At 38.1% G+C, this 21,566-nt stretch overlaps 1 protein-coding gene across 5 annotated transcripts in view; it reads left to right on the forward strand.

The window, feature by feature from the left end:
- The window catches only part of PDZRN4 (PDZ domain containing ring finger 4), a 230,222-nt gene that overhangs the window by 189,670 nt on the left and 18,986 nt on the right, over positions 1-21,566 (forward strand). For all 5 annotated transcript variants that reach the window (XM_039726795.1, XM_039726798.1, XM_039726796.1 and 2 more), the window contains 2 exons: positions 10-263; positions 1,948-2,050. In XM_039726795.1, the coding sequence (XP_039582729.1) occupies positions 10-263; positions 1,948-2,050 (357 nt within the window). The remainder of the gene's footprint in view (positions 1-9; positions 264-1,947; positions 2,051-21,566) is intronic.

The following is a 21,566-nucleotide window of genomic DNA, read 5'->3' on the forward strand; positions in this document are numbered from 1 at the left end:
TTTCTCCAGGTCAATGGGAAGGACCTCTCCAAGGCCACTCATGAGGAGGCAGTGGAAGCTTTCCGCAATGCCAAGGAGCCCATTGTAGTTCAGGTTTTGCGGCGAGCCCCAGCTACCAAAGCTCACAGTAGCTCTCAGGATGTCCGGCTCATGGATGCCAGCACTCAGACTGACATCACTTTTGAGCATATCATGGCTCTGGCCAAGCTAAGGCCTTCCACACCACCAGTTCCAGATATCTGCCCATTTCTACTTTCAGATAGGTATGCTTTGTCTTTTTCTGCTGTTTACCTGTGGGACTGAGGCATTGCAGTGATGGTCTCCTAGCCTTCTCCTGAAAAAGTCACAGGAACACTTTAAATAAATAATAAATGTTGTTGATAACCACTATCCCATTCAGGCTGCAGTGACAGCTTTCCTAAGCTCTGCTTGTAGATTAGGGCTACAGGAAGGAATCTCAGTCATTTTTACTTTGTCTTTATGTATCCGTTCATCCAAAGCTAAGCCCTAGCCAAGAGGAAAAACACCTCTGTGTTCCAAAGTGCCAAAAAGGCTTCTTCAGACCTAGAAAGAGCTTGTCTTGTTTTCTGTTCTTCCAAATTTTTTACAAAAACAAATCAAGGAAACAATGATTTAATATAAAGGTCCCCTTATCAAAAGCAAAATAATTCCAAAAATACAGAGATCAAAAAGTACCATTTCATCTGTCATACGGCAAAATATATTAATTAAATAATCTCTCTTTGAAACTGAATTGGATGCAAACACTAGCAGGTGGTGCTTATACATAAGTAGGGTGTTCTTCCTCTTTTGTCTCCACTTCATGAATAACATCATGTTGTGGGTGACCTCAGATGACCCTACAGACCTTCTGTAACCTGCAAAAAACTGTTATAGCTCTAGAGCTTTTTCACTGATTTGCTGGCATGTTGTGTGTGTCTGCAGAACTGATGCCAGTGCAGAACATGACACTTTTGACTTTGATGTAGGTCCATTTTCAGAAGTTCTGGGCTAGATGGATTTAACTTACTGCTGACTGCTGCACAGCAAGGAACAGGATACATGTATTTCTGAGTTTTTACTGGGTGTTTCTAAACTCTGGACTACTGTGATTGAAGTTCCCATGCCCTCAGCATGGGGAAGAGTTTTCAGCCTCTGCTATGATAGATCCATGCTGGATACTACATGGTTGGGATCCAGCCTTGGGTCTAAAGATGTTGTGAAGACCTCACTCTTTGTGTTCCAAGCCCATTTAACAGTACAGTTTAATTACATTTGTAACTGTGCAGTTGCTCAAGTGCACTTCACCATGTTGTTACCACTTTAACACAAGAGGATAATGCAAGTTTTTTTACATAAATTCTTGAACAGTTTGTGAGCCTGATGCAGCCTTGTACAGATTGTTCAAGACTATAACCAGATAAATTAGTGAGTTGCCCCCAGCCATGACACAGCACATTTTACATAAATTCTTGAGCAGTTTGTGAGCCTGATACAGCCTTGTACAGATTGTTCAAGACTATGACCAGATAATTAGTGAGTTGCCCCCAGCCATGACACAGCACCTGGAGTTTTGTACCTTTATGAGTTTACAGAATCCAAAAATGTCACAATGAAGCAGTTTAGTTAAAACCAGACCCTTTTAAGAAATCACCCTGTGTAAATATGCCTAAAGATGAACCCAGCAAAACTAACTCAGCCAGAGCATGAGCTTTTGCAAGGAAAACAGCCTGTGCTGCTTCTTGGTACTGGCTCTTTCATGTACTTGGTTCTTTCAGGCTGTCAAGCCATTCAGAGTAGCATCCTGAGATGAGAAAACTGTGGAGTGAGACGGGGTTGGCAGGAGGGGGAGGAGATGACAGTGAAGGGGGGTGAGGTGGGACCTTTTAATTTAAAAAAACCCATATTTTCTTATCTATTGTTATTGTACTGCTTTGTTCCACATAGCTGCCATTCTCTTCACCCAGTGGAGCATGAATTTTATGAAGGTAATGAGTATCTTTCCAGCCTGCCTGCTGATGCAGATAGAGCAGAGGACTTTGAGTATGAGGTAAGATCATGGGCACACTTCACCCTCTCTTTCTGTTATTACAGATATGGCATTTACACAGCTGATAACAGGCTCCTCTGAGAAAAAGAAGAGTGGGAATACTTCTTAAAAATCATCACAAAAGGCAGTTTTGTGTTATAGCTGTGTGATGTCAGAGGATTTACTGGTAGTAGGCTGGGGTTAGGCTAAAGATGTGAAATTTGAAAGCAGAATTCTGCAGTGGGTGACTTCATGCAAGTCTAGAATGCTTGTTTAACATGTTCTGTCTTTGTGCAGTGGAGACTGCAACTCAAATGCTTCTCTTTAGTAGATTTAACACTCTAAAGCAGGCCTTTCCACAAATGGTTACTGGAAGCTTAATTGCTTTCCTCCTCCTGCCTCTAATTTTAAGAATCAATTGTACTTGTATTTCATGCATTAGAAATCAGTCTTCTAGATATTTTGGTGTGTGCTTGAGTGTTCTTAAGATCATGCTTCAAATTGGACAATGAATATAGTTTTTATTACTTGCTCTTTGATATTTGACATTGTAAGTATTGCAATTATAAGAGATTGTTCTCTGTACCACAAATCTCCCTTTGCATTGTACTGTCTGGTGACGATGGTGGATGTGTTTCTGAGTCACTGGAAAATCATTATGTGAAGCTTCCTAAAATGATAACGTATGATTAGTGATGTTGTTCTTCATTAGATTTTCATTTCAATATCTAAATAATCTACTTGTCAGTCAGTCATTAGCTTTTCATGTTTTCCACTGTCATCTAGTAACAAAATATTTATAGGAACAGGCATAAGAAGCAGATGGTTCTTTATATTATTAAACAGTGCTGAGTCTTTTCATAAGTTCAAGTTACTATGTTTTGAATAAGAATGATTATAAATAATTAAAAATCTTTAATACAAGATTAAAAACATCCTACCATCCTGTTTGCTCTACTTTAAGAAACGTTTTTAAAGGTTTCATATAACTGGATGGCATTTGGAAATTAAATGAAAGGCGAAAGCCTTGGCAAATACGCAGTGAATTCACTTTTATTGTGTCTTTAGCATCTAAGACGCTCAACTGCAAGTTCAGCCCATTGCTTTTCTAGCAGACAGGGGAATCTGAAAAATCAAATAACGTCTACTTAGTGGATCTCATCAAAACAAACAAACTTTTATTTGAACTCCTCAAAAAATCATTGCTATGATAAGTGAAATGATTACTTCTTCCCACTTGGATTTTGGTGTGGTATCTCACAGCATAAGAGTCTGAGACTTTAAGTTCTATTTTGACTCCCCCTGTGTAATACAATATTAAATTTCTCCGTCAGGTGTGTTTGTTCATGATACTTGTTCCTGAAATGTGATAGAAACTATTTTTTCTGGTAATATTTAATTTAATTAGGAATGTAAGCATCTACAAATAAGTTTTTAAATGTTAAAATAGAAATAATTTTCACCATTTAATAAGAATATCAGTGACGATTTTTAAAGGGTCTACCTGGTGGAATCAATCCCTCTTTGTGGCCATTATTTGTCCCTAATAATGGCTGGCATAAATACTGTGACTACAGTAAATGTTTGGGCAGGTTCTCAGTTGCCTGTGTTCTCTGCTAATCACAACATCATAGTCATTAATTTCCTCTTAGCTGTGATTCAGTTGCCCAAGGCATATACACTGAGTGACTGAAATAAACTGTTTCATGTGAAATTTATATGGGAAAGCAACTGTCTAGACTCCTTTGAGAAGAAGGTTTTCTACTGAATATGTGTGTTTTTAGGAAGAACAAGAATATCTCACAGCAGAGATATTAGCAGAGCTCTAAACATTAAAGATATTCCCAAAGTTTAAGCTCATATGGTAATATTATGGTTTACATTACTCACTGGTTGTATTATCTGCTATTTCAGGTCCCTGTAAGATCTTATTAAGATCCTTTGCCATAACCAGGGATCTGTGAAAACTGAGAACATTGTCCTCAGAGTTATGTAACTCCATTCCAAAAAATAGTCTGAGAGTCAGAAAGAATTTCCCCGCTCCTGTTGCCAGTCCTGGGGAGAAGCAGCAGGACAGGGGATGGAGTAGAGGCTATGCTGCAATGCTAAACTTACAAAACTGTATTCGCCCTATGTGATCTGGGCATTTTTCCTCACTTTCCTTTGGAGATCTCCAATTAAAGACCAGCTTTTATCTTTCTTCCTGTATTAATATTGTCTTAAAAGTGTGTTGCTTTGTTTCTAGATTTTTAACACATCATATAACACGTCATGTAAGGGTGAAAGCAGCATGGAGAAGGGGTGCAGAAGCCCTGCTCATGCCACCCCTCAGGCTGTAGGCTGGATGGAAGAACCACAGAGTGTTCTCTATCTCACACTGATTCATTTATCCTGTGTTTAGGGGAAGGAGGTTTATTGGTTTTAGTGTGCTTTATTTAGAAGGAGGATTTAACAGCGTTCCTTGAATTTATAATTATTTTTTAATTTGCAAGAACTTTCTGGTTGAACTACAGCTAATCACACACAGCAAAAAACTTGTCTGCTGTCAAGAGCACAGTTCTGTTTCCAAAATGCACATTAACCTTCCCATTGTACAAAAGGATGGAGATAAGTAGCTTGCAGGTGTCCATGGCAAACATGAAAATTTGTAAATCGCTTAAAATACAAACCTGGAGATTTCAGAAAGGAATTGAAACAAGATAGTGAGCAGAAAAATAACTAGAGCAACACCTCAGTATTTCCTAGAAATGGTTTGTAAATGAAGAATGCATCAGTTCTGAGACACAAACGCAAAATATGCTGCCACATTAGGAAGTAAGGAAATAAGATGACTAGTAAAGTAGGTGCTGGAATCAAAAATGTTTTCCAAGAAAGGGAATGTCCTGAAAAACTTTGATCACTTTGGTTGTTGTGCTAGTTGTGCTTACAAATATGTGCTAGTGTTTAAGTAGCTGACTAGCACCATAAGAGACCAAGAGGAGGATCATACATGATAGCCAGCACTGGGGAGATGGACTTATACTTGCAGTGGTAGGATTAGACACTTACAAGACTCTTCTACTCCAGTTGTAAGCTGGAAAAGCCCCGTGGGCTGTTGTCAGATTGTCACAATGCAATGAACTCAAGTATGAGCCAATTGTCTTGGAAGGATGCACTCCCAGGGAGGCTCATTAGGCTCCATACAGTACCATACTTTAAACAAATGGCTGGGAAAATGATGAAGCTGGGGGATTTTCATCTGCCGACGTGAGCATCCTTATGTTGCTATTGCAAAAATTGTCCTAAAAGAAATCTGAATTGCTGGTAGATGCTAAGGCAGAGGCCGTATCAGTCAGTGTTGGCAGAAAGACATCAGAAGATTTGCAATTCTTGCATAGACAGATACTCATGAGGACTTTTAAGAAGCAGGAGCGGACTGATGTGTAAGTGCTCCATTGGACTTGCAATCAATATCATTGCAAGAGAGCCAGAGATATTCAGAACAAACCCATTCAGCCTGACTAGGAGTGGCTTTCTGCTGCTGGACAAGTGAGTTTAGATTATAGATCACACTTGCTAGTACCAATGAGGTGAAATGACTGAAAGTATCACAGTCCCCAGTAACACAGTAAATCTGTGTTAAACATTGCTCTAAAATTTGTCCTTGTGAGAACAGAGGCTACAGGTGCTAGGGAGGAATAAGTATGCTAATGGTGCACACTTAATAGCATTTCTGAGGAGAGAGAAACTTTGTATACTTGTTTTGGAATATCAATAGTAATACAGAAATTAAGGGGACAGAGTAATTTAAATGGTGGGACAGTTAAAAAAAAAGGTAGAAAAAAGATAACCAACAAAGAATGTTGTAAAGACAGAGCTGGTCAAAAGAAAGTATCACTGATGTCTGGTCCTAAGCAGTCTAATGAGACAAGAAAATGAGATGTTACAAGCAGGCACAAGCTGGTTGTGTTGTTTAGTCACCAGGTCCTTATCCACAGGCAGAAACCTTCATACGATGTTTGTACTGAAGGAGCTTTTGAGCAAAAGCAGAATGGGAGATGATTGCTTTCTGCTGGGGGATTACAGCTTTTAAAATTTCATATAGCTCAGATATATTCATTTCCAGCTGGATGCTTCTTACAAACAGCAAAAGCAGACATCCTTGAGAAGGAATAGAAGTTGGGGGAGTTGCATTATCTGTTGTTGCATATATGAGGAAGACTATACTTAAATTTGCTGTCAAATTGAGGGGTTGTTTTTTGGAGGAAGATTGGATGTTAGTCAATGTGGATGTACAAAGGAAATGAGAATAATTGCCTGAAAGACCTTCCAGTTCTGATTATTTTCATTTCTAGGCACAAGTGATTGTTTCAGCTTTCAGGAGCCTAGAAAATTATGTCAACAGTCCATCATATCAGGAGGGAAACATTTCAGAGTGAAAAAGGGAGAATGGTAGCCACTGTGTTAGCCCACCTGGGTCTGATGACTTTAGTTCCAATGCACGCCAATGCTAGTCTTGATAGATTGGGACAGTTTTAAGACCAGTGCCTCTGAAAAGTTGCTTAGGATGGAATTGGCCCTATATGAATTTATGAGGTATTCTGATGCTCTTCACTTAGAAACCATTGAGCAGCTTTATGTTACTTTTTTGCTCAGAAAGTTTGTGTATGTCAGCAAACATACAGAGAGGCACATGAATCATGTGCAGGTAAAATCTTTCTGTAGTCATGTTTTATGGAGCTTTTTGTGTCCAGGCAATGGAAGGATAAGAGTTCTTGGAGGAAAGAGCATGGTATTTTGAGAAAAAGCCATGTGAGACTTTTCCCACTTGGAGCATGAGCTAGAAACTACACACATGCTGTGTAGATTCTTCCCATGCTATGGGAAATAGGACTTCTGAAAACTAGAATATTCATATGCAAGTTGCTTTACTGCATCATCCTTCTCCTAAGCACAGCAATGCATAGCGCTCTGAGGGATGGCTAATACTTCAGGGCAAAAGTTATTACTCTTAAGATCATGTTCTGATTTGTGGACCCAAGGGACAAATTTTTCCATCAGAATAAGGAAATAAATGTGTGTGTATGCATGTTGAATGGAAATACTAATTTATGGTTATGCACAGCCATTCATTTAAATGTTTTGATAAGTATTTGCAGTCATAAATCTGCTAACTGTAAATTTAGATTAGTCCATCAAGTTTACTATTTGCTTGATCCAAACCTGCTGAAATACCTAAGGTTTCCTATTGACCTGAGCATTTCTGGATCAGATGCTGTCAGCTGTTTTCACAAACAACTAAAAATAGGCCTTAAATGGAGCTCAGCTAGAAACCTTTTGGAATTGGCCATGAGTAAGTCTTTGTGTAGATGTCTTTTGACTGGACACTTAAAAGTTGCACAGGGGAAAATTTTACCCTGCTGTTCTTGTTTCTTCTACTATATCTGAGCATTGCAGTAGATACAGTGCAGCTGTAACACACTGGTTCTCTCTTCCACTAATACTCATACTGTTCTGATGGGGGAAGGTATTTCAGGAGCAAATTCAAATTTAACAGTTCTGTGACATTACACTTTTGAAGTGATTGGTTTTTATTGGCATTTTTCCTTAGAAATAAAGGAGTAATTTCAGATTAGCAGTCTGAGTGAGGCTGTTTGTCTGAATAAAGTTGAACACCTATAAGTCTTTAAGGGTTGAGGCTCTCATGGGCCACTGAAGTGTGGTCTCAGAAACACTCATTCTCAGTGAGCAGCCCACCACTGCTGTAGTAGTCCAGGAGAGACCTGCCTGCCTGGTGAATTCTTATTTAAGACCTTTTCAACACATGGATTATTTAACCAATAAAACAAACAGGTCTATCTTGTAAATACATATTTAGGGCCTTTTTACCATGAGGATTACTGAGCTGATAGCCTGTAACAGCTCCCTCCAGAGCTCTGATAGTCTGCAAACACCCCTGTGTGAGCATTACAGGAGCTTGCGGTAACACAACTGGAATTCCTCCTCAATTGCTAGCACCTGAACAAACAGGTTTTTATGGAAGCAGCTTCTGTGCACACACTGCCAGCACTGCTGATTGCTGCTGTCAGGCTCTTTTGTTTTGTTACTTGATGAGTGTTTCTGCACAATGAAGCTAGCTATTGGGTGGTGCTTGTTTTTTTCACTGTATTTCCTACTCTGATTGGAGTCTTTATATTTTACCCTGAACTTCTTAAAATTAGAGATAAATCACAAAATGCGCCTCTAGGAAATAAAAGGCGGTTTTTGAATTCAGCAACCACCAGACATCATTTAAAAGAGAAGGCTTCAAGAAATATGGATCCTTATAGAGATACGGGTGTTGTAGTTTAAAAGAGCTGAAATGGTGGACAAGGTTGTGTCTTTTCATTGTCATCAGACCTGACTGGTATAGTAGGAGGAATAGGAACAAACTTGCTGTTTTGTAGATTTTCAATGGACAAAGCAGATGCTTCTCACCACATGCCTTACCTTACAGAGCTGCTGTTGTGGTGAAGGGACTGAACTGACAGCTCAAACTGGGCTTAGATAATTTGAGACTTCATCATAGAATCATGGAATGGTTTGGATTGGAAGGGACCTTAAAGATAATGTAGTTCCACCCCCTGCCGTTGGCAGGGACACCTCCCAGTTGACCAGGTTGTTCAAAGCCTCATCCAGCACAGCCTTGAACACTGCCAGGGATGGAGCATCCACAGCTTCTCTGGGTGTCTCACCACCCTCCTAGTGAAGAACTCATTCCTAATATCTAATCTAAATGTGCCCTCCTTCATTTTAAAGTCCTTACCCCTTGTCCTATCATGGCATGCCCATGTATAAGTCCCTCTCCAGCTCCCTGGTAGCCTCCTTTAGGTGTGGAAGGCTGCCCTAAGTTCTTCCTGAGGTTTTCTCTTTTCCAGGCTGAACAACCCCAATTCTCTCAGTCTGTTATCAGAGGAGGGACACTTGGTACACTATGTTTCTTTTCTGACATTGGTTCAAACCTAGCAGTTACAGCTGAATCATAGTTGCCCCATGGTACAGAGACATTTACTGACACCATTATTCTGATTTTTGGTGGCAATTTTTTAATATTAACTAGTACCTGTTGATAAGAAGTATCATGAAGGAAGTGAACAGGCATGTGTGTGCCTGTAGTTTGTGGTCTTGGCTGCTTAGGAGAGTCTGGTTTCTGGGAACTTGAGGTGATTGGCCCTTTTTCTTCCCCCATTCCACCTGTTTTATCATACAAATATAGGGAGAAAAAATGGACTGTGTTTTAAAGCTATCTTGTAAGGAATTCTCCTGGATTAGTAAATAGATTATTAAAGTTGTTTCAGTTGGACCTGAGGAAGCACTTATCATGGTCAGGGCTTCTAAAACCTTTCCTTGTCATTTCTTCCTGTTAACTCAAAAGAGTTCTGGGTGGCAAATGCCTGGCCTGTGACCCAGCTATTGACCAAAAACAGAAAAGGTCACAGTCAAAATAAAAAAAGGGGAAAGTGGCACTGGAATATTTTTGCTTTATTTCTTTTAAAAACACTGGAAAGTAATTAAAAGAAGACTGAGTATGCATTTGGCATAAAACAGCATATGATTATGTATTTTTAAAATGTCCTTGAATTTACATCAGTATAATTTACCCATAGACAATAATAAACATGGAATTTCTCCCTAACTGTGGCCAATTGTACACTGTAAATGAGCAAAGGGTTGATAAAAGGAGCAGCCCTTTTCTTTCAGTTTTTCATTTGTCTTTTAAGTATTGAAGTCACTTTTCAGGTATAAATAAATTAAACAAAGCTTTTCTATTGAGGTTCTGCAGTGTTATGATGTCCTGTATTGCTACATGAATTCACAAATGGGTGAACTAAGGACAGTTGTATTGAGAGACTTGCCAAGTCAATCAGTGGCAGAACTGGCAGTAAAAGCCAGAAGCCTTTAATTGTAATGCATGTCATTTTTTGACCATTAAATCACTCTTCTTCCTTGCTAGTCATTGGGTCATTTAGATAGAAGGCAATGTCAGCGTAATTTCTGCCACAGTTGTTCGTTGATTTTGAGTGTATTGCTGTATATCATCACAAAATCCTGACATTCAAAGTGAATGAATTTACTGTCATCTCACTCCTCTAAGTAACAAATATGCCAATTTAGGGATTTGAATTGTGTCCACAAATACAGAGGATCATGAGAGAATGGGGAGAAAAAGACACAAAACTGGCATGGACAAATTTATCAAGGTTGTTACCATTTATTATGTTTTAAAACAGGAGAAAATATATATCACGTCAGTGATATTCATTCTGTTTCATGATTTCATAAAACAAGCACTGGGTTACTCCTTATTTCACCTGGAAGCTAATAAAAATTCTTACTTGTTGTCAGAGCTTATGTTTTTCCAGGAAAATGAAGAAAAGTGACTTTAGTTCAGCAACACGTTATTGCTGGGCAACGTTACAATGTATGGAATGTGCTTTTCAGTCAGTGAAGGAAGAGAAAAGTGCTGGTAATATTTTCATATTTATGGAAATCTGTGGATTATAAATCTTCTTTTTTGGAGAAATTATTTGTTTAGACAGTTCTTACATTATTATCCCACATACTTCCATATATGCTTTACAGTCAAAATGTTTCTAAGGGTTTTATTAATGCTATTTTTCATATGCCTTCAACTTGAATGTTCATGTAGTCTGTCTTGGAAACATGAAATCTAGCTATACAGACAAAATATGGGAGGGAATAATTTATTTTATATATTCTCTTAAAAGTAGACTAAGTAATGTTAAGCAGTTTATTATAATGTTGCTATTTTAAAGCTTAGATCCTAGGAAATCCTAGAGCACAGGAAACATGGGCTGAGTCACCCTAGCAAGAATGAACCTTTTACAATAAACTGAGCTTAAAACATGGTTTCAGTATTATTCATGCTGGGCCTTCAGAGGAGAAATAAAAAAAAACAAACGCAGGAGAGGCCTTTTCTCTGGGAGTTTGCTTTTTTATTTAATGAGGGATCTCTTCAAAGAGAATGTGATAGTCATTCCTAGAGGGCATGGTTTGGTGAGCAGGAATACAGGTGAAACTGTATTGTGCATCAAAAAGCAGAAGATGAGTTTGCTTTGTATTTCATCTCATGATTTTATCAATCTGCACAAGTATGTGTTTGAGGGTGGAGGGCATTCCATGTGCAACAGAAGTTTGAACAGCTGAAACTCAGCATGGATATGGTGCCCACGGACCTCATTTTGGTGCCAGGAAAATCAAAATGTGTTTTGAAAGTAATTTCTTATTGCTTCATGTGCTTGATTTATAGGCACATGTATGTGATTAAAATGTGCATATTTTAACTATACATATTTTAATATGTGTGTACCTCAAGGTAAACAAGACCATAGATGGGATGGAATTTTAATAGTGCTTTCTAAGAATTTCTAAGTTCAAGTTTAAGATTAGCTTTTTCATAGTATTTCACCTTTATTGTGTCTGAAAGGCATAAACTGAATTACAGGAAGGTATATTTCTCACAAATGTAATTGAAAGAACTACATTTTCTAATTGATTTCAATTAATATTCCAAAATAGCCTTCACACAGTTATAGATCTAGGCTGTCCATACACATGGAGTTGCAACTGGGTAAGAGTTTCAATCTACAGCTATGTGTTCCACTGTCCAGATAAATGCTTGCTGCAGCAGATGTTGACACATCTGTTATGCCTCCCCATTTCGATTGGCTGCCTGGGTGTTTAGAAAGTGCTGATGAGGCAGATAAATCTTCTGACACAATGTTTCAGGCCCAATGCAGGCAGGCAGCAGTAACAGTGACATTTATAGAGCCAAGTACTCAGCAGCAACATTTTGAAATACAACAAACATAAAGTATGATCTTACCTGCACTAGATGAAATTTATTGTATTGTATTGTTTTAATTTATTATTTAATTTTTTGTATTGTGAAAGCAATACAATAAATTAAATAATATTCTAATTATTATTCTAAGTGATTTAATATTCTAATTATGATGCCCCTTAAATCTCTGGACTTTGTGTACCTAAGGTATATTGTCTAGAAAAAGGTGCTTGCTACAGTTTAGAAAGAACTGTAAGCTATGAAGAGGTTCTTTATTAAACTTAAGGGAATTAGAAACCAGAAACAGATGAGGTATATGGGGTTTTTGGAAGGGGAACAGCTGTCATCTGGGGACCTGAAGTTCCTGGCCTTATCAGAATTCTTACTTTCAACAGGTTTTCTTCTACCCAATAATATGTGTCACATTTGAATGTTTATATTAGGGCCTGGAAAACTCCAGAGTATCAAAGAGAACATTCATGGACACAGAAGTATATATCTGACAGTCTCAGGTGTGGAGACTGTTTTCCAAGAGAGCTTTTGCACATCTTGGATCTCTTCCAGACCTTAATCTCCAACACAATGAATGATAAACAGAAATGAGAAGTCACTGTAAAGATTTTAGCACTGGTGTCATGAGCTAATATTGCCTCGTTCCCTTCAGCAGACATTATCACTAAATTTTCCAAGTGGCCTTCAATTACCCCTATTTGAGACAAGTCCAGAAATTGCAGTGTAGTAGAGGAGCAAAGAAATGGATGCTGATTATACAGCTGCTATAGTTATAGTTGGTTATGTTTTGCAGTATACAGTCTGCAACTTTTCAGGACAACTCTTCCATTCTTTGACTACCCTAATAGTAGGAAGCACTTCCCTAAATATCTAATTGGAATTTCCCAAGTAACTACTGGTGTCTGTTGTCTAATGTGGTTCATGTGGTCATGTGCCACAATGCACTTCAAAGAAGAATCTGGTTCTGACTTCTCTGGACCCTTGCATATGTTATCTGAAGGAAGCAACAATATCTCCTTATTGAGTAGGTGAATTCTCTTCAAAAGACTAATCAAATTCAGTTCTCCCAGCTTTCCATCTTTGGAGATATATCCAGCCCTCTAATTTGTTAATGGACTTCTAGTCAGACATGGAGTACTGTATTCCTAGCTGAACACCAAGAGGAGGTCCATTACAGCATTTTACATCAGAACCATTTCCGTTGGAAAACAGATGGAGGAGCAAATTCTGAAAAGCCCCAAAAGGAAAAAAGAAATTGAACTGGTTAAGTTGTTTAGTTTGTTCTCCCCACCCTCAAGGAGCAAAAACCAATGTGACAGTTTAGCGTGTTCACACACACTGCACAATAGAATAGTTACTACTCCACTCTGCTTATTTCACTTTAACGTAGGGTTCAGTTTCTACCTCTCTGTGCTATTCTCACTAAACTATTTGTTTAGTGAGAAGAAAGTGACAATGTAGGATCTAAGATTAGTGAGAAAGAAACACTTCACTGCATATTATCAGTTAACTCATTATACCTTAATCTCCTCCCGTATCCTTGCAAATTCACATTTCTATTGAGGGAAGCCCCAATAGCAAGGACCAAAGTTGACTGCTGAAAAATACTACATATAAGCATTTCATCATGGATCTCTCTGCTCAGAAAGCAAATATCAATGGTTTTCCCAGATACACAATATACCAAAAGGTGTGTTGGGTCTCAAGCAGAAGATTTGTGTATTATATGTATATAAATGTGTATATATATATATATGTATTATGCATATGTATAATGGGCAAATATAGGTATGTAGTTAAGTATCTCTAGTAAATTAGCATTCATTCTGCATAATGGAAAAAGAACAGAAATAAAGAGGACAAATAGGAAGGTAGAAGAATCAGGGAGAAAAGTAAGACCATGGCTTGTTTGCAAGAAGACAGTGGATATTTTACTTTCCAGTAAGTGTGATCATCCAGACAACAGATAAAAAATGTTTTTCAATAGCATTTAGAGTATTTTACATTTAATATTTCTCATAAGTGTTGATTTTTTGAATTTATCGTTTTGATGGGAATCTTAAGATTTGGTATCATGCACCCTAGCTATGCTTCAAGAGAAGGTTTGTGACTTCCTAGAGGATACACTGTCAGGAAGCCTGTAATTCGTAAAGGAATTTCTTTTCCTTCTTTGACTTCCAAATAACATACACTCACTCTCTAAAGTCCCCCATATGTCTTTAAGCTAGAATATCCTTTAAATGCAAATCAGACAGGCCAAATTCTGTTCCCCCCAGAACGATGAAATTTAATTAATAGGTGCCTATATTTCAGCATATTAATTCTGAGGTTTTCTGCTAGGTTTTTCTTTTTCTCCTTTTGTTTTGTTTTGTTTTCTAACACCAGTATGATTGTCTGCAGCATCCTGCCATCCCAGAGCATTCTTTGTCTGGACACAAAACAGCATGTGGCTCTAAGAGCAGCTATAAAGCAGGGATCAGTAGGAAAGTGGTTTCATTTTTAAGTATTTCTCATACTACATTGTGTTTGGGTTTGGATTATGCATTTGAGAAATGCTTGCTGATACTTCTACTTTCTGCTTTGATGTAAACAAATCTTTTGTCAGAGATTCTTAAATCTAAACCAGACTTTAAAAAATGTGGATTATATGAGACTTCAGCCTATAAGGTAAAGCCTCCACCCCTTGGACTGAGCATTGTTTTTCCCCACCATGTGGAATGGAGATAACCCTTTGTTTCTTTGTGGTAAGCTACCAACCAAATCCATTCTGGCAAATCTGACACCCAATGTGATTTGTCCTTTTCGATGCTGTTTATGAGCAGTCAGGACAGTCTTCTGTCAAAATTGATAAGTGAGAAGACACCGGGGAATGCAATTTTATTTGTAACAGCACAGCTGCCAGCAGTTCCAACTTGTTTACATCTAGGCTGGCTCTGTCTTGCTCCATAGCTTTTCTATTTCCATCCAAATAGCCCCCAAGTACATTGTGGATGTGCCTGTCTGGGTGAAATCTGAATAACAGAACATATTGGGACTGTTAGAGAGAGGAAAAAATAATTTTTCTTTTTACAACTTGAAAATGTCAGTAATTTTAAAAACAAGATCCTGAACTCCACGAAATCTCCACAGATATTTACAGAATGGGTTCTAAAACTGATCTATAATATGCTAAAATCCCACAGTGTTTGTAACCTTCCATGGTGAAGATAGCAGAGCAGTTAAGAGCTTTGCTTTTCTGATAGAAGAATTGTTTTTTCTGGTGAAAGTGGCTAGTGTTTGTAAATTAAATCCCCTGCAAGCTTTTAAATACAAGTTTATTCATTGTGAAAAGAATGTGATAGGACCCTGCAGTGACCTGTGAAGGGGAGGGCTGTTTCATTGCACTCTGTTTCACACTGAATACTTCTGGAACACAGCCTTCAATTAGCCTGTGTTACAAAGACACTAATGTATTTCCTGGAAAATCCCTTTGACAGGAGAGCATAACTCTTGATGGTGTTAAGATAGTTCGGAGGTCTAGGATGCCTTTGTTTGCCTGCAGTATTACTTGCCTTCTGTCTGGAAGCCCCAGAATCCCAGGTGGTTTTGATCTTTTTTTATTGGCACACTTAAGAAAGCTGCAGTGATAGGCAGTTCCTCTATACAGGCTCTCCTGCGAGCTCTTTCTTTACAGTAGCTCACCCTAAACACTCAGTTGTCATGGAAGTAAAGTGAGAGCACGGCTTTATGTTGGACTGGTCTATCTTATGACAGAAAAGCTTTTCTAGAAACTGAAAACTCTTGTTCCTTTTGCCTTTTTTTTTTTTGCATTTACGAATAAATAAATAGTCTATATTGGTTTGTCATTAAAAGTTAGCGAAATCCAGAGATGGCTGCAAATGTCATTAGTCTGATTCTGTGAATTGTGGGGTGATCTGACATTTTCACTTTCTCATTATAAGCATATACCCTGTCACTGTGTTTTCAAGAATTGTAATCATGCTTTTAAATTAACTGTTAGATGGTTGCCAGGAAAGATTTTCTGCAGTGTAACTGGCCTGCCTGGCATGCATTTACATACAGATATATAAGTACTGCATGTGCCTATATAGTCATATACAAAAGTTTGTACACATTGATACATGCACATGCAAGTAAAGAATTAAATATTTAACATCCACCCCAACCCTGAAAGTGAAATAGCTACCTTAGTATGAAATTACTTTGTTAAATATACAGCAGAGCTGTCACAGACTCTCTTCATCTAAACAAAGATAGGTAGTCCATAGAAAAAAGATCTTAGTTGAAATAGATTGTTTTGATTAATTCTACCAATTCATCTGCTAGGATTTACATGTCTTTCTTCTGAGTTTCTTCAAATTACTTCTGGTCACCATTAAAGATATAACCTGTAAAAAAAGCCGTGCTCGGTGTTGGAAGCATGATTTGGGTTATGAGACACATGATACCTGTTTGAAACACTGAGTGTCTGTTTAAAGTGCATATCTTACCCATTGTGCAAACCCTGATCATTTGTACATTGCACTCACAACTCCTGGACAGAACAAATTTTAGATGAAATAAACTGTGCTTTAAAATGAAGTCTAAAGAATAGCACTTATTCTGCTGCTGATGTTTGTTTTGCTACAAACCCCTCTGTTTTACACCCTCTCATTTGCAATGCATGATTTTATGTAACATGTAATACCATTATCATTTCGTCTGAATTTGAGATGAATTTTTTCTATTTAGTAGTTCCACTGTTAGCCCTCCTAGGGCTTCATTAGATTGAGCTGTTCCTGTATGAAGAGTTAAGGTTCTGTTTGTATTATTTTTATTTCATGAGCAGAATTACTTGCCAGTGATGATGAGTGTGTGGCATTATGAAGATCAAATATTATACAAAGTAGCAATGTAAACAACCGGTGATTTAGCAGCCTGGAAAAGGTAAATCCTTCAGGTCAGGTGGAGGAAAAGACCAAGAAAGTGAATGCTATTAGCAAGATGCTGCCAGGTGCTTGGCTCTTTGAAGCCCAGTCTGATAATGATCCCAATGCTTGCATCATTGAGATGCAAGGTAAGTGATGAGACAAGAACTGCAGAGTTGGAATGACTAAACACTTTTATGAGACTGAGACTGATCTTTTTTTAGTTTCCATAGTTTACAGAAACTAACAAGAAGCTGAAAAAAATTATCTAACTTACAGAAACTTTATATAGTAACTGTGACAGAAAGTGTGAAAAGCAGCCAAAATTCAGCTGGAGGTTGGTCTCACCCATAAAGGTGCAGAATCAAGATGATACTGCAGAATGAATCTTAATTTTAAGGTGTGTGTAATCCATATAGTCCCTTAGCTCTTCTGTTTGATGCCTCAGAAGACTGGCACTAGCTCAGATAGATGAGGAATTTTTTTCAGTGTAACTAATTTATTAAAACAAGTCAGACTTTAATGTACTTTCTCAGTTAATTCCTTATTGAGCTATTCTGTAAGTACTCTGATCTCGGCCTTTTGTGCTTCCTTCATTCAATTACTCATTCTGTCAATTATACCATTAGCAAGATGAACAGCAAAAGCAGCTTGTCAGCAATTACTACAGGTAAAAAGGAAAAACAAAGACAAAAATAACTATTCCTTTCTGCTTTTATTTTATTATTTTGGTATCATTTTTTCTTAAAATGTATGCTAAACACTATGGATCAGCAGATATTGGGCCCTGTGTTCCATTCAATAAGCCTTGATTTCTGCTGAAAGGGCTGTGGCACAGAATAACTTGCCTGACACACGACACTGCTTTACAGGTAAAAAAGGGCATAATCAAAAAAACCTATAAGCTGAACCTTCATGTATTTTAACTTTTCCAAACTCTTAGGTCGTCTTAGCATGAGGTAAATTGTGTAAAGAGTTTGGAGCTCTGCCTGGTGGTGGACTGTTAAGGGGTAAAACATAAAGGTGGTTTATCTCATGGTTTATCTCAGAATCTGCACATGACCACTTACTTAGCTGTGGGCAGTAACTCATTTATTAGTGATAAGTACATTGTTCTGGGTGGCTATGGAGATAACATTTTATTTTCTGAGCTTTTTTTTTCTTTGATATTGCAGTAATATCAATTTGTAAGAATTATAATCTGGGTTTGGTCCAAAAGGTACTAGTAATCCTTCATTGGTACAGAAAAATTGCTGAACCCACAGACATGTTCACAGAGTGCATCTCTTGGAATTCTTTTGCCTTAAAACACCATTACATTACTGTGGGGTTTGTGGATAGAACTTGACAGCCATATTTTGAACATTTTAGGATTAAGATAAAGCGTCACTGAACTGCATTGTTTGTTTCACCACACAAGGAGTTTTTCAGATTGGCAGCACTTTTTCTTGCTGCTGATGGAGTAGGAATCCTTCTCCAGTATGCTGTGGTGATATCCTTTTCTAAAACCTATGTGTGTCCTGCTGTGTTGGCTCTTAATTTAAAACCTGTTGTTTTCATACTTGTCAACAGCAAAGCTTCCCTTCTCATTCGTGTCTTTTTTTTTCTTCCCCTCTATTTAGGAGTGTTGTTTGAACTGGAGAGGGAACAAAGGATAGTGTTTTGGTTTTACAGGCTAGACCATACTGATCTTTTTCTCTAAAGATAATGGAACTAAATAGAATGAGATTCTAGTTCATGCTTAGAAATTAAATAGTTAACTGTATCACAAACTGAAAATGTTTAGGATCTTCTGTCCTACCATGTCACAAAAATATAAACTTTGAACTATGAATAACAGGTTCTGTTACACTGGGGAGTAGCACAAATTAAAATTAATTTGGTTTTTGACTATGTCTCAATGGCAAGATAATATTTTCATTGTAATGAGGAGTTTAATGTTAACTGATCAGACAATATCCATTTAAGAAAAATACTGTTGTGTTTGGATCTGATGCTGCCCCTTCTAGTGGCAGAGTTCACAGGACTCTGGGATACTGTATGGGTGAGGAAAGCTCAGTAGCTGTGACAGTTTTGATCGTCTGTCTCAGTCTTTGAACTGGGTTAAGCAATTGTTGTAAAGGCAGATGGGGAAGGATGTAGAGTATTTATAGTATTCTTACAGTGCTTTTGAAATGCTCCAGAATAATTTATTCTTTAATGCGCTGCTGGTAGTGTTTTCTCCTTATAGATAAGGAAAACAAGTCCCAAAAAGTTGTATGAGGTGACTATAGCAAAGCAGTTACAATCAAACAGGGAATAGGGACTTAAAAGCAGAAAACTAGAAAACTTCTGGAACTCTACTAAAAAATAATCTGTCTTTTGAGGCAAGATAGTTCTAGTTCTCTTGGTTTTTTGTTGTTTTTTGGGGTTTTTTTTGCAAATTACAGTGAATTTGAGACAGTAGGGAAATTTCAATCCCACATAATCTCTTTTCTGTCTTTTCTCTGTCTGCAGAAATTGGCTACTTTGTAAATCTGCATCCAAGTCTTTCAAGAAGGGATAGTCCTTACTCTAATTTCCATGTCTGACTTTTAACCAAATAATTTATGGCAAAACACTTTGAAGTATTGCCTTTACTGTGAAAATGCACTGAATTTTTGTTCTGGCCACACAGAGAAAAAAAACAGCAAGTCAAAGATTTAGCCATTTGGCATTGATTTCTGTCACTTGGCAGCAAGTACTCTTCGTGTTGAGAGGTGCTGCCCCCAGAGTGCCCAAAAGAGGGGAAGGCTATCATCTCCTGAGCTCTTCCTGAGCTTCAGTCCCTCTCCTCCTACTATCTGTCTGTCAGCACTGTTCATGAGTGTCCAAATATTATTTCTCATAGATTTTGAAAATGCTGAGTCTTCAAGACTGGCAGTTCAGTCCCTATATGCACACAGACAAAAGCCAAAGAGAAAGTAACTCTGTGTGTGTGTGCATGCACACGTGCATGCATATATTTCAAAAAATATTTCAGAGAAGGAAATTATTTGCAAATTCATTACTGCTGCCAAACCTACTGTTTCTTCTGTTAAAGACCAGTTGTGAGGAGAAAAACTCCACAACACTATAAAGCATCTGTTGCAAAATACTATGTAAAATGTATTTGACTGTGATAGTCCAGGTTCTCTAGTGTTTCACTTGCTGCTCTTCCATTGAAATTGTTTTGTATGTGCTTGTTACACAGACTTAGAGATCAGATTTTTGGGCTTTTGCTCTGAAACATGATTTACTATTTCATGCAAAATGTTTTTAAATTTTCCAAAAATGTTTTTCAACTCTGGTTTGTTTGCTTGTGACCAGGATGTATTATGTTGCCTGTAAAAAAAGAGACAAGAGATGCCATGAGGTGCAGATGTGCCGTGGGCAAAAAGGACTTATCTGGAATGACTTCCAGTGCAAAGCAACAGACCTTACCCACCTTCTCCCTCTGAATGGGATATTACTTGAGTATGTACTTGCATCTACACTAAAAAACAGTAAATGGTTGTTGGGGACTTTAATACTAAGTGCCAGGATCTCAGTTGTAGGTATCTACAGCTTCTCAGCAGCCATAGCCATATGCAGTCATCAGACTACACTCCATATAGTCATTTAGGAAAGAGATAGTCCAAGACTACCAAGTACTAACCTCAGCTCTTAGATCTGTTACTGGGCAGAGAAGTGAAAGCTGTGGTAGCTCGAGTACTGTATGCAGCCAGGGCAATTGCAGCCCAGCCAGAGGACATTAGTCACTGATACTTGTTGTCAGCTGGTTCCCTGAGGTGGTTTTGGCAAATGTCTTGTATGCACAGGATGAAGCCTCTAGGCTCATCCCCATTTTCCTTTGCTCTTTCATTCCCTAAATGGTTACTTTTTTTCTGCTCATCGAGCCAGCAATTCCTTTTGTTTGCAGCCTGAAATGTTGGTACAGTTTTGTAGTGGTATTTTGTGTCAAATCATCCACGAGAATTTTAAGGTCATTCATGTCTGAAGAAATTGTGTTCAGAGCAGTCCTTGGGGCCCCTGTCCACCCTCAGCATGGGGATACAAGAGGTTGTGCCAGCAGGACAATGAAAGTTAATGGATTTCAGCTTGTGCACAGCTCCCTGTTTGCCTTGATTTAAGGGTCCCAGTTTCGGTCCTTTATGGTGTATTTAGGTTTCCTTATAGGCCTCCAAGGGACCACAAACTTCTTTATTCCTTAAAAGTATACCTTGTTGCTGTAATTGAAGCCATTTTGTTACTGTAATTTCTCCATAATATTACAGTTCTAGTCAAGTGGTCTTTCCCTCTGGAGACATCAATTATTATGGGTTTTGAATAGGCCTCCTTCCAGTACACATCCTTTTGCTCCCAATGCCAAAATCAGGTCACTGTAATTCCCTTTCCTAATAAAACATGCCTCTGTGTTTCTTCTTTCAAGCCCAATGTGCAATGTCTACTGATGAATAATGCCACTCTCTACCACCCTGTAGAACTCCTGCCATGTCTAAGAAAAACTAAATACTACAGGTTTCATGAGTTTTTTTCTACATTTTCTTTGTTTTCATAAAGACACTGAATGTCTGAAGTCCAGAGAGAAGCTTCTAGGATTTGTGCGGGTAGTGAACCTGTGTAGATTTGAATTCTTGTGAGGGAGCAGGGGAGCAATCTATAGCAGTGCACTTTGTGAAAGATCTTCAGCTGAAATGAAAACGTCACAAGGCTCATTGGCTAACCCGTGTGTGTGAAGTACAGGTTTTTCTGTAAGTTGTGCTTTTATGGCATCTGGGCCCTACAACTTGCTGGA

The sequence above is a fragment of the Passer montanus genome, unplaced genomic scaffold (genome assembly GCF_014805655.1).
Source record: "Passer montanus isolate IOZ18808 unplaced genomic scaffold, ASM1480565v1 scaffold6, whole genome shotgun sequence".
NCBI lineage: Eukaryota > Metazoa > Chordata > Aves > Passeriformes > Passeridae > Passer > Passer montanus.